Below are 14012 nucleotides of genomic sequence, written 5' to 3'. Positions count from 1 at the left end.
AAAAAACAAAAAAACAAAAACAAAAGAAAAAAATAAATCAGCAGAATAAAAAGGAATTATGTTTTGCTAAAACAAACAGATCTTTTAGATTTCAAATAAAATCAAGCACATAAAACATACACTGACAGATCTTGGCTACTGAAGCTTGAGTACCCTCTAGAGTAAAGCCATCTTGAAAACGTAATCCCATCAACAGTTTATTTGAACAGAAACCACATTTAAAAAAAAAAAACTAACTCCAACAGAAACAGGACTACAAAAAAACAAATGCCTTTAAATTACCTCATCATAACAACCCTAACTGTCAGAACATGCTATTATCACTCTGCAGGGTCAGCAGAACCAGAGTGGAAAGCCTTCCTACACTACAGAAAACAACAAACAAAAGCTACTTGCCTGACAAGGATGAGACATCATGGCAACTTAATATACTAAAGCCTTCCTGGCTCACTCTTGAAATGCCTGCAAAGTTAAGGATACATTTTTCCCCCTCATACTAACTTCCAAGGCTATTTTACCCCTATCTGAAACACTAATGAAATATTACTAAAGATCCTGTTAAGTCCCGTCAAGTAGGGAGCAAGGCAAAATGGAAAAAGTCTTGCCCCATCAACTAGCCTATATCCCACACAAGATAGCAGTGCACTTTTAAAAAAAATTTTATATTTCCCTATTATATCTTGTGATATTATCAGCATTAACTAATTCAATTAAAATCAATACAGATATTTAAAACAAATACAGCATTATACCATATATTCTAACCACCAGAATAGCTGCAATTATAAGACAGACAATTTGGTGGAACTCTGAAGAGAATACAAAATGACCAAAATTCATAAACTTCCAAAGGAGAAGGCCATCATGGGTTACTGAAACTGAATATATGCTCCTTATTGTACCTACGAATTCCACGCTTAGTTAATTAAGCAAGGGACTCTCCAAAACACACCTAGAATTCTTTTTATAATTAAATTTTTATTTTTACGTCTGTCTTCAAGTACATGTATGTGTGTAAAAGGCAACAGAAGAGGTCAGAAATGAGCATAAGATCTCCTGGAGCTGGGATTTCAGGGGGTTGGAAGCTGCAGGCAAAGGCATGACTGCTGGAAAATGAACTCCAGTCACCGAGATCAGTGTCCCTAACCACTGAGCAATCTTTCCAGCACACGTACATAACTGTTTTTCTTCATAGACAAATTAAACAATCAAAGTGCCCACTAACAGTATTAGAAAAGCAAATGATGCTATAGGAATGTATAGTGTAACAGGATTCAGAAATAAGCTAAGAAGCTCTTCCTACACAAAAGCAAGCAGCTCATCTATCCTGTTACCACCACGTCAAAAACTGGCCAACTTCTGTCCCTGCCAGAAGAAAGCTGCAAACAGAACAATGAACTAGTAGGCTAACTGGCAGAAGTTTCTACACAAACTACAAAGGAACTTCATGACTGTCTTTTACAGCATACAAGGTCTGAAAAGCAGAAAACACAGAGAATGAGCAATTAAAGGGGAAGCTGAACAATAGAACTTAGGAAATCTGCAGCCTCACCATGACAAAGAATGAAAAGGAACAGTTAGAAGCGCTTCACCTTTCTACTCAGCACGGCTGCACCAGTAACTTACTCCACTGAGCAACACTGGTCAGCAAGGCTTCCTTTTTTAGTGGACAGCAGTTAAGGCTGACACATGTAACTGCTGAGTACTCTAAACAGGATCTGTGACACACACACAGGCACACTCACACCAACCCAAGGCTCTAGGAACACTGAGGGAAAGGTAGAAAGAATGTAAATGTAAGAGCTGGAGATTGGAGATGAACACGGTTGAAACTCTTTGTCTTCTGGACAAGACACAGCCGTGGAACTCATGAACTCGTTACGTGCACAAGATGGAACCTGTTGACATTCCAGCATGAACTGGAGAAGAGTTCATGAGGCCCCTCCCCTAGTCAAGGAGCTATTGGGGGAGCAGAAGTCATTCTTCTTCCGAGGTGTAGCCACTGGTAAATTGCCCATGCTCCAGTAAATAATCCACACCAATGCTCTTACAGACAGTCCTACTGTAATTCAATGGTTTTTTTTTTAAAAAAAAAAGACTTGAAAGTAGGAGAGGGACATGACAGGAAGAAGGGTCCCAAAGGAGACAGGAGTAAAAAATCTGGGAAATGCATTATAAGCACATATGAAACTGTCAAAGAATAAAGAATTAATAGGAAGAAGAAAAGGGGGCTGGGGATGGGGCCAAGATGACACTGAAAATGCCACTTAGGGCATTTATAGTATCTGACATTACTGTCCTATCCCAGGACTCACCAGAAGTCTAAGAAAGCAGAATTGTCTGGGCGCCCAGGCCAGATTGCCCTTTCAGGCTGGATGCCAAATCACCTCAGGACTCTGTTCTCTGCTCCCAGTAGCTACTGCTCAAGCAAAGCCAAGTCCAGGAAGCATGACCCACAGCAGAGGAAACGGATACAGGATGTATGCCTCTGACTGTCACACAATGTAAAATCTAAGAGGCCTTGACAAACACACAAGTACATTTCAAAGAGTCTCCGGGACAGCCTGGAAGCCTCACAAGGGAGTTAGAGCCACACATTCACAGCTCCTACTCAGACAATACCTGAGTAGTACCAACCTCTTAACATCACAATACTGTAAATTCACCAGGGTCCAAGTCAAAATGGAAAAAGCCAAGGTAAGAGATTTAAAAAGTGAGTACATAAAAGACACAGGGATAGGGCTGCCTGAGGCTCTGGAGTCCAACTCCCAGTCCATGATGAGCATAGGCTTAAAATTCTCTACTAGATTATATACTTATTTGAGACTAACTACCCCTTTTCCTATCTATCCCTCCCTGGAATGAAAACATTTTACCCTGCAACTCAACTCTGGAAGCATGCAACAATTTCACTTGGGGTTAAAGAGGAATATACCTCAGAAATCATCATTCACCCATACCTGATTTAGATGCAGCTCTGGACTTTGCACACACATTTAAGCTGATAATGGAAGAAGTTAATAGTCTTGTGACTACTGAGATGGAAGGAATGTACTGGGCATTGTGAAGACACCATTTGAGAGTTCAGAAGCTAAATGTTTCCATTTGAATGTGACCCCCCACCCCCAAAGTCCATGTGTTAAAACTAAATCCCTAGTGTAACAGGTGGAAAGGACGGCCTAATAAGAGGTGATTTTGCCTGGCATGGTGATGCACCCCCCATTCAGATGGCAGAGGCAGATGGATCTGTCTACAGAGAAGAGTTCCAAGACAGCCAGGGCTACACAGAGAGACCATCCCTGTCTTAAACAAACAAACAAAGAGGTGATTCTATCACAAGGTGATAGAATGGACTGATGTTATTGAAAGACTGGAATGGGGGCCTGGGGAGATGGCTCAGCAGTTAAGAGCAGTGACTGCTCTTCCAAATGTCCTGAGTTCAAATCCCAGCAACCACAGGGTGGCTCACAACCATCCATAATGAGATCTGATTCTGGTGTGTCTGAAGACAGCTACAGTGTACTTACATATAATAAATAAATAAATCTTTTTTTAAAAAGTCTTTGATTTTTTTAAAAAAAAAAAGAAAAACTGGAATAGTTATTTCAAGATCAGATGGACAACAGAAGCAGTCTGGACACTCTCTTGCTCTCTCTTGTTCTTCCTGCTGAGGATGGTACCACAATACAGGCCAATACCTTCATGTTGGACTTTTCAACTTCCAAACAGAGATATTGTTCTTTTCCTTTTGGTTTCCTGTAGCCCAGTAAGCCCCTAACTCTTATGTGACAAAGGATGACCCTGAACTTTCTGATCCTCCTGCCTCCATCTACCAAGTGCTGGGATTATAGGGCTGCAATTCTTTTTTTTTTTTTAAATACATATTTACTTATTGAGAACGAGTGGGAATATAGTTAGTCTGAGACCAGAGGACTTGTAGGAGTTGGTGCTTTCCTATTACCATGTGGGTCCTGAGGATTGAACTCAAATTATAAAGTTTGGCAAATGCTTTCTTCACCACCATCTTGCCAGACCCTGAATTTTTTTTTTAATTGTTCAATCTGTGTTTTGCAACACAAAACTGGACTATGATTCTAGTTTAAACAGGAACTTCAATTAAAAGCCTAAAAGTATATACACATAAACATACAATTCCAGAGGCCAGACTGAGAAGTATGAAATCTATCAAATAGCAGTCCTACTATGATCTCTCGCTAAGAGGCTGCCCAGTTATATTATTAAAGATTCACTTAAAGAATGCTCTAATATCAAATCAGCAACCAACCAACATAATCCACATGTTTCTAAATGGTAATATTTGGAATGTGTCATCTATTTTAATTTCCTTGTATACTTAATTAGCTGGTGAAGTGTATCTTAAGAGGCTATTTGAGAAAAGATTGAACAACTAAGTGTACAAATTCAGAACAGCCATTAACTGAAGCCTATCATGGTGGAAAGGACAATAAGAAAGGAAAATAGTGGCCTACCACGTTAAAGAAATGTCACAAAGCCAGACAAAGTGACACATACCTCTATTCCCAGCACTGGGGAGGCAGAGGCAGGCAGATCTCTGAGTTGCAGGAGAGTCAATGCTACATATTAAGACCCTGTCTTAAAAAAACAGAACAAACCAAAGAGCCACGGGATCCCAGTTATTTAATCAACTATTCAATGACAGCACTTAAATGTCCCTCGTATCAATTGCCTATCCTCTAAAGACTCTGTATCTCAGCTGCTTTCTGCTTCTCAGATAAGAGTCGGACTCTCCTAAGTGGCACCCTAGGGTTGACTTCAGCTAACATGGTTCCTTCAGCTCCTCCCTTCACTTGGTTCTATCCTATCCTATCTTTCCAGTTCTTGTGTCCAACTAAGACCTTAGAAAGATCACGTTAAGGACCAGCACTTTTAAGTGTCCTCCTCTGGAAGACAGTTACGGTGCTGGTTAATTTTTGTCAACTTGACACAAACCAGTCACACAGGCAAGGAAGAAATGCCTCTAATAAACTGGCCTGTGGACATTTCTGTAAGGCATTTTCTTGATTGCCAACTGATGGAGGAAGGCCCAGTCTATTAACAGAGGTGCTACCCCTAGACAGGTGGGCCTAGGCTTAAGAAGTGCAGCTGAGCAAGCCAGAGAGACAGTATGCAGTCTTCCTCCTTGGTCTCTGCTTCAGTTGCTGCCTCCAGGTTCATACCTTGAGCTTGTGCGTGGCTTCCCTCAATAACTCTAACATATAATAACTCTTCCTCCTCCCCAAGCTGCTTTTCGTTATGGTGTTTTAAAACAGCAACAAAAAGCAAACTTGGGACAGTTTCATTCCTTACCAATCAAACATTATCCTTTAATTAACTGGAGCCACAACTTCATTTCATTAAATTTACCTTGAACAAAAGCCCCACTGGGCATGATGGCAAACCTATAATCCCAGCTCATGAAGCTGAGGCAGGGGGATCTCCAGGTCCAGATAAGTGTGGGCTAAAGAGGGAAAACCCTGTCTGAAAAAAGAAATAGAAAAGAGGAAAAGGTACAAAGACAACACTTGCTTGTTAAGCCATAGTAGTTAAAGTTACTACTGTCAAGCCTGACCACTTGAGTTCCAGCTTTAGGACCCACATTGCAGGCAGAAATGACTCTCCAAACTGACCTCTGACCTCTGCATCCATGCTATGTGGGAGCACACTGACAATCTCTCTTTCCCCCCTCTTTCCCTCTCTCTCTCTCTCTTTCTCTCTCTCTCTTTCTCTCACACTGACAATCTCTTATTCTCTCTCTCTTTCTCTCTCTCTCTCACACACATACACACACACGTAATTTTTAAATTTAATTTTTAAAAAGTTACTGGCTACATCCCACCAGCCCAGCACTTGGGAGGCAGAGGCGGGTGGATTTCTGAGTTCGAGGCCAGCCTGGTCTACAGAGTGAGTTCAAGGACAGCCAGAGCTACACAGAGAAACCCTGTCTCAGAAAAAAACAAAAAATAAATAAATAAATAAATCATCTCAGTAAGTAGGAAACCACATTATCAGGTTGTTTGTGTTAAAGACTGATTGTTCTGAAATCCAAGTTAAACTATCAAGTTATTACAAAATCTAAAACTAGAGAATTCAGGCACCTAATTCTAATGTTCAAATCATTTACAGTAATAGCAAATTCCACTTAACTATAAAGCTGTAACCTACACAGCCCTAAATTATTCTCACGAAAGCCTTCGAAATGCGAGACGTAATTGAGGCACAGTGCTGAGAAAGTTCAATCAACATAATGTCATGGGAAAGACAAGATCCCTGCAGACACCCAGTTCACTTACTCTAGCTTTCTAGAAAACTACTAGAGCGCAAACCTTGGGAAATTCCTAATCTAAGCTCTCTATTAAACCTGTGCTCACTTAAACAACAACAACAACAACAAAAACTGGTCTTCATACACCTCTCCTCCCCTCACCCGGACATCCTTTAGAAGGCGTTCCCAGCCCGGGAAACGGTTTACAAAACTTTTTCTGCGTCCTTTTCGGCAAAGCCGACATGCCTTAAGCCCGCCCCTCACCTCCCGCCTCCTACCCACGTACACACCCACTGGCGAACTTCAATTTTAGGCAGACCGCACTTCACACATGTGCTCGCAAACCCTGCCCCTCTCCACACGCACACGCACACACACCCGGAAACGACACCCTCTTCCTTACACACCATGCAACCCATCCCCCACTCCCTGCACCCACTCCCAGCGCCCCCCACCCCAATCACCACGACCATCCACCCACGTTCCTGGGAACCCGCCTCCCCTAGCTCTGGGGTTTGCCCTGGGCGGCGGAGCGGAGAGAGGAAACAGGAAGAAGGAAGGAGGGCTACGCTGGGCCTAGGCCTCTCCTGCCGCCCAGAGGTGAGGGGAAGCGGGCAGGCTCAGGCCTCCTCCCCGCGCCCGGCCCGCCCGTACCACACCACCCTGCCCGGGCCTCACTTACTCGCCACCCGCGGTCCATCGAGTCCGCCTCCCGCTGTCGCCGCCCCCGGGACGCCCAGCTCCGGCTTCTTGGGCCCCGCGGGCGGCCCCGCTCCCCCGCCCGGGAGCGCTCCGGGAGGAAAGCCGGCCCCCGACGCGGCCGCTAGCGCCAGCGGGACGCTGTTGCTATGGAGGCCCAGCCCCGGGGCCGCGCCGGAGGCTGGGTCCTCGTGCAGGAACTGACACTCCTCTCCGTAGAAGCACGTCTTGTCCTTGGCGTAGTAGCGGCAGTACTTGAGCTTCACACCCGCAGCCGGCCCGCCGGGGACGCCCCCGACGCCGGACGAGGCCGCGACCGCGACCGCCACGGCCGCCGCCAGCGAGGAGGACGACGGGGAGGCAGCGGCCGAGGGGGGCGGAAGGCCGCCGCCACTGTTCATGGCCACGCCGCAGCCGCGTCCCCCGCCGCCGCCACCATAGACGAGGGCGGGAAGGAGCCGCCGCCGGAGCCGGATGGAAGCCGGGCGGGCGGGTTGGGCCCGCTGAGGGAGCCGGAGCCGCCCGGGGAGGGGGAGGGGCGGGCGGCGAGTAGGGATTCTCCCTCTCCGCTGTCCTTAAAGGGGCCGCGCGGGACGCGGCAGTGGGCGCGCGGCCGGGGCTGCAGGGGGACCCTGAGGTGGCGGCGACCGGAAGCTGTGGGGAAAGGCACGGCGGAGGGAGCCGGTTTGTTTTTAAACTCTGCCTCCGCTCGTCGTCTCGCGCTCCGGTCCCTCTGAGTTGTTTATTCCATTTTCCTCTTCCTGAGACGGTCGCCGCCTCTGCGCGTGCGCGAGCCGCGCGGAGGCTGATGGGTAAAGGCCTGGCCGGGGGCCGCAGGCGTGGCCCCCCCGGGGCGTCCGCGAGGTAACCGGAGGCGGTTGGTTTGGCCGAAGCTCTCCTTGGCCTTCCCACGTTGTCGCGGGTCGGGGGCCGAGGCTCTCACGAGACTGGATACCCCTCTTAGAGTCCCCTCCTTGAGCCAGGTGGTAGTCGGCTTGGAAGTGAAAACACAAAATGACAGTCGGTCTCTGGTCCTTAGAGGCGGACGCGGCCCAACCTGCTCCCTGGAGAGTAGTTTTTGGTTCCGTTTGTCACATTTCCTCTCCCTTTACTTTTGCTCCACCACCCCTCTCTCCCTTTTTTTTTTTTTTAAATCCTCCCCCTCGAAGGTGATGGACTACTGACCAGATAGCCTTATGGCTTGGCTCTGAGCTCTTTGTCAAAAAATGGAGCCAGAACCCTTGATGTCAACAAACCCCCGCTTAGAGCAGCACCTGTTTCCTCTGTTTTGATTGCCTTCGAATTTTTTCTGAACAGTAAGATGCCACCTGGGACATTGCTGCCTAGGCAGCATGGGAAGACCCAATTCCAAACGTGCTAGAATGTTTTCCTACACTGCATTCGAAATTCACTTTTTTTTAAAGTTTTCCCCTCATTGATTTCCAATTTACTCCATTGTTTTTTTTGTTTTTGTTTTTGTTTTTTTAAGGGGAGAGACATTAAGACAGTCGAAGAGCCGCAGTGAAGTGAACAATTGATTTTAACATTTCAGAAATCTCTGCAAGGTTTTCTCAAAAGACAAATCCCTGTTATGAAAGGACGGGTGTGGGCAGTATTTAAGGAATTGTGGCAACCTGACGAAGTTACAGAATATAAAAAGTACTGCACTGCAAAAAGGGTGAGATGCATGCTGTAGATCCCAATCTGGTAAGCCTAGTGATGTTGCCTAGGTAAATTCTAAGCTGGCATCTTTGTGTGAACACAGTTTTCACTCATTTAAATATCCAACAAGTATTTGTTAATGTTCATTACACGTTCCAGGAACTGGAAAGGAGCTGAGGATGCAAAAGTGAACAAGATGCAGTCATACCTGAATTCAGAGGGCTTATTTATCCTCTGGCTAATGAGGTATTAAGGTGTGAATTAGTGTCTAATGCTAACATCAGCTGTTAGAGAGGATTTAAAGATGTTGAGCTCCTAGAGAGAACTGATAGGCCAGTGGAGGTGGGGAGGGGGGAGATTCAGGGGATGTGTTAAAGCATCCTTGCATTCAGATCTGACTTTGAAACCTGCTTGCTTCTCTGTGCGTCTTTTGTACATTTGAGATAAAAGATTATCAGCTTCATAATGAGTGAACTGATCCATATAAATGTCCTGTGTTTGGGAAGAATTCAGTTTAGCAATTGCTTTTTATTGCTGCTAGGTTTGTAGAAAAAGAGCATTCTAGACAAAGCAAACAGCTTTTGAAAGAGGCCTCCAGGTGAAGCGAGGTAGTTTTAGGAGTGTGGTGATAGCAGACAGCTGAGCAGAGTTCACAGAAGTGCTTTTCGGGCAGTATTAAGGGATTGGACTTTTTCATGAAGGCAATTAGAAATTATCACAGGGTTTCAAAATACTAAGTAGCAACATTCACATTTCCTTTAAGAAGAAAAAGTATCCTCATAAGAACTCTGAAAAGCAAGAAAAGAAAGGCGAATTGTCCCTGAGCTGGGGAAGTCCTGAAATTGCCCAAAGTTTATTCATTCCAATACAAGGCATACCTAGTGACAACGTGTGTGCTGTTTGTATTGTGTGCTTCATTATTGTTAAGTAAACATGCATGTCTTAAAAGACGTCGAGGAAGGCAGTGTTTCTGGTGACACAATCAGGACTTGATAAATTTAAGCTACATTCAACATTGTTGAAATTAACCTTAAATGAGAATCAACAATGTATTACATACCAAGCAAGATCTATGCTAGGCTCTAACATAATAAGACCTGGCCTGAGGATGGTTCAGTCAGGAAAACACTTGCCTTACAAGTTGCAGAACTGATTTCCATTCCCCAGAACCCAAGTAAAAAACACTAGGCATGGTGGATGTGCTTATAACACCAATGCTGGGAAAGCAGAGACAGAATAGTCCCCAGGGCTAGCTGGCCAGCCAATCTAGCCTGATTGGTCGTAGCAGGCCAGTTAGAGACCCTGTCTCAAAAAGCCTTTCCCAGGATGACATTTGGATTTGTCCTCAGACTTTCACATGTACCCTGCACACACATGCACATACATTCATAAAAATGTATAAGATATAAAATTAAGATGTATAAGATTGAGCATCAGAAGTTCTCAGGTAGTTATTAGAAGAAGCAATATTGAAGTTTGTCATCCCTCAGTTTAACAAAATTATATTTAACAAAATATAGCATTTAACAAAATTATATTAAGCTATCCTGAACAAATTAGAGAAAAGTAGACTGAGATCCTTAGGCAGCTTCAGTAGTCTCAGATTAGTCATAATCAGATGTTGATACAGTTAGCCCTGCAGGTCCTTGAATATGCCAAGGGTGTCAAGAATGATACATGTCCAAATACTCTCCCCTTCACTAATGAATCAGAATTCAGTTGGAGGAATGGGAGTACTCTAACATATCACTGATGGCATGCTCCCCCTATACCCTGGCTCTAATTTCCTTATCTTGTAAAATTAGCATCTTAAAATACTACTGTTCTTCTTATCAGATAAACAACAAGAAGGTAGCTCTCCTAGGTTGTATGTTATAGTGTGTTCATTGCAGTATTACTCAAGAAAGTCAACAAAAAAAGTTTCAAGTAACCCAAACTGTAAACACAAAGAATAATGAAATCAGTAGCAGAATACACCCTTAGAATATTATGCAGCTATAAAAATAGTCATGAAAACTTGCATTTATGATGCTCTGTAAATATTAAACATGATACAACATTATATATGCTTTATAAGTAATGTTTTAAAAGAGAATAAGGATTAGAGTAATTGCTTCCAAACATTAGCCATAGTTTTAGTAAGGTGATAAAGTACATAGATTTTGCCTATTTCTCTTTGCTTTTCTTTGTCTGGTCAACACATATGCTATAATAGGAAAATGAACATTAAGATTTATTGTTGTAATTTTTTTTTTTATTTGGGAGAGAGACAGAGACAGGATCTATCTGGCCTAGAACTCACTGGGTAAAACTTGACTCTGAGAGGCTGCTCTGCCTCTACCCTACCCCGCCCCCCCCCAAGATGCTAGGATTAAAGTTGTACACCACCAGCTGGTGGCACACGCCTTTGATCCCAGCACTTGGGAGGCAGAGGCAGGCGGATTTCTGAGTTCGAGGCCAGCCTGGTCTACAGAGTGAGTTCCAGGACAGCCAGGCTACACAGAAAAAAACCCTATCTCAGAAAAAAAAAAAAAAAATTTTTTTTTTTTTGCTAACAATGGGAAGGTTTGAGAAATAGTCTTTTTTTTTTTTTCAGAACCTTGACTGTGTTGATATTAACATTGAAGTAGGACATAATACCACATGTGCCAGGTTTCCAACCGACACTTCCTGCCAGCTTGTGTGAGGTTAGTGCTGCCAGACTGTGCTTCCAACCAAAAGCACTGTTCCCAGTGTAATGGATTTTAAAGCACATTCACATTCTGCAGTACCCACTACTTCTGCTTTGCCTTCTACCAAATGCTTTCACAGAACAAAAGCTAAAGCTTCCCCTCAGTTCCTCAGGACCTGGTCACTCTCTCTAAGAGTCTTCTTTCTTCTTGTTTTTGTCTTAAGTATATAAGTCATTTTTAAGACATTAGTCCCTTCCAATGAGCTTTTTGTAATTGGGTTTCTTTGGAGGACAGCTTGACACAATACACAAATGTGATCTATAGAATACCTGTACATTGTATCATTTATGCAAACACACTTTGGAGAGGCAGCTGTCTGGATACTGATTGGATTCCAGGTCTTGCCCATACGAAGCATGGTAGCTTTTATATGAAATATTGTTCATACTAATGTCCTCGTTTGTTTTTTGGCTTTTTTGGTTGGTTGGTCAGTCAAGACAAGGTTTCTCTGTGTAGCTCTTGCTGTTAGAACTCACTCTTACAGATCAGGCTGGCCTCAAACTTGCCTAGAGAGGCCTCTGCCTCCCTGATTGCTGGGTTTAAAGGATTGCTGGGATTACTACCACCTGGCCTTAGGTTGCTTTTTATTGCCGCAACACCATGACCAAAAGCCAGATGGGGAAGAAAGTAATGTCAGTTTACAAGTTACAACCCGTGTTAGGGAAGTCAGGGCAGGAACTGAAGCTGAGGCGTTGGAGAAAAACACCACTCAGTGTCTTGCTTCCCCTAACTGCCTCACCCTGTTTTCTTATGCCACTTAAGACAACCAGCCTGGGAGTGGCACTTTCACAGTGGATTAGACCCTCCCCACATCGATCATTAATCACAGGGCAGTCTGATGGAGGGAGGCACTTCCTCAGCTGAGGTCCTCTTCTCCTAGATACATTAGACCTGTATGGCTTTTCACAAGTCTGGAAAGAATGCCTATCTAAAAGAATTGTATGGAGGATTGGATAACATAAGAACCTCTTAGAAGAAGTAGACTTTCTGCCAGATACAGAAACAGAAGTCTTCTTTTGCAAAATTATTCCAACCACCTGGTTGAACAGTGGTGCTTTTCTGATAACTTTGTATTTTCTTCATCTGCAGCATTCTATCTGAATCCCTCTGTCTGTGATGGTGACTTGGGCAGTTACTGTGATGGCACTTCATGTTCCATTGGTTCCTCCCAACAGTCTGGTGAAAGTTAAATGCAGATACTGTTTTGTAGATGACCCTGGAAATCTGAGAATCTGGGAGCTTCTGTTACTTGATCCAAAGTAAAGCACTGCCTTAGGGTTGTCGCTGCTGTGAAGAGACACCTTGACCATTGCCACTGCAATTCTTATGAAGGAAAACATTTAATTAGGGCTGGCTTACAGTTCAGATGTTTACTCCATTATCTTCAAAGTGGGAAGCATGGTGGCACACAGGCAGACTCAGTGTTGGAGAAGAACTGACAGTTCTTCATCTATATCTGCAGAGTGACAATCTACAGTGAGCATCTGAAACCTCAAAGTCCACTTCCAGTGACACACTTCCTCCAACAAGGCCAACACTTCCTAATAGTGCCACTCCCTGTAAGCTCATGAAGTCCATTTTCATTCAGACCATCACAAGCACTTAGGTTTAAATCCAGGTCTGTAAAACCCATCCTCAGCTTTTTCTAATGAGGCCATCAACTTAAGATTTAGGTCTTTTCAGTTTAGGGATTTGGGGTGGTTTTTTTGTCTTTTAAGATTTATTTAGTTTGTGTGTATGTATGTGCACGAGTATATACCATAGTGCTCTTGTGGAGATCAGAAAACAACCTAATGAAATGGGTCTATGTTTCTTTCCCTTGTGTTCTTTCTTCATTTATCACTGCAATGTAGTGTGCTTCTTTAACTTACTGGGTTGTTAGCAACTGTCAGTCTTGTTTTAAAGGTTTTTTGTGTGACCTAGAAGCAAAACCTTCCTATTTGTAGCAGCTTCACTATCATTGAAAGATTTTTTGTATGTTTTTATTAACATACATTATATCAAGTTTTTGTGTGACAATCATACTCCATGATCTTCTGTAACTCTCCCCTCCCTTCTACTTTGATATCTGATTTGGCCAGTTAGTTTTGTTTGTGACCCAATCAGTTTTAATTAGGAGCTCCTAAGGAGCATGGGTACTTTTTCAGTGCTACCCAGTCTGCTATCAGCCCAGTGGGAGGGTTTCAAGCTAAGGGGAAAGGGAGGGGGAAGTGCCTTCACTGTGTTGCTGCTGCTCTGGTGCTACTGCTCCAAGACAGCTATGCGGCCTGGGCTGGGCTGGCCTGGGCTGGGCTGGGCTGGGATGGCCTGGGCTGGGCTGGGCTGGGCTGGGCTGGGCTAAGCCAAGCCGAGCTGGGGGCGGGGAGGGGTGATGCAGGGGAGCTTCCAGTGACAAAAGCTTCAGGAAGTGTTCTCAGGCAGTGTTAAACTTCTGATAGATGCTCTCAGATGACGGAGTAATTCTTACACACCTTTTATTCTTTCTGGATAGGATCTTATATACAGTTTTGGGGTGGGTTGGATCTGACAACAGGTGCTTCCTATTGGCTTTGCCTGAGATGCCTCATCTACATGAGGAGGGACTTGTGGGTACTGCATGTACATGACTGATGGCCACCATTCTCTCTGTGAGGGGT

At 44.2% G+C, this 14012-nt stretch overlaps 1 protein-coding gene across 1 annotated transcript in view; it reads right to left on the bottom strand.

The window, feature by feature from the left end:
• Positions 1-7496, bottom strand: part of Pan3 (poly(A) specific ribonuclease subunit PAN3) — a 123272-nt gene extending 115776 nt beyond the window's left edge. Inside the window, exon 1 of the mRNA XM_031391203.1 lies at positions 6966-7496. Coding sequence (XP_031247063.1) covers positions 6966-7383 — 418 coding nt within the window. The 5' untranslated portion in view covers positions 7384-7496. The remainder of the gene's footprint in view (positions 1-6965) is intronic.
• Between the last annotated feature and the right edge of the window lie 6516 nt (positions 7497-14012).

Source organism: Mastomys coucha, unplaced genomic scaffold, assembly GCF_008632895.1.
Source record: "Mastomys coucha isolate ucsf_1 unplaced genomic scaffold, UCSF_Mcou_1 pScaffold22, whole genome shotgun sequence".
Taxonomy (NCBI): Eukaryota; Metazoa; Chordata; class Mammalia; order Rodentia; family Muridae; genus Mastomys; species Mastomys coucha.
Note: the sequence above shows the minus strand (reverse complement) of the source record. Positions and strands in the feature narration are given on the sequence as shown.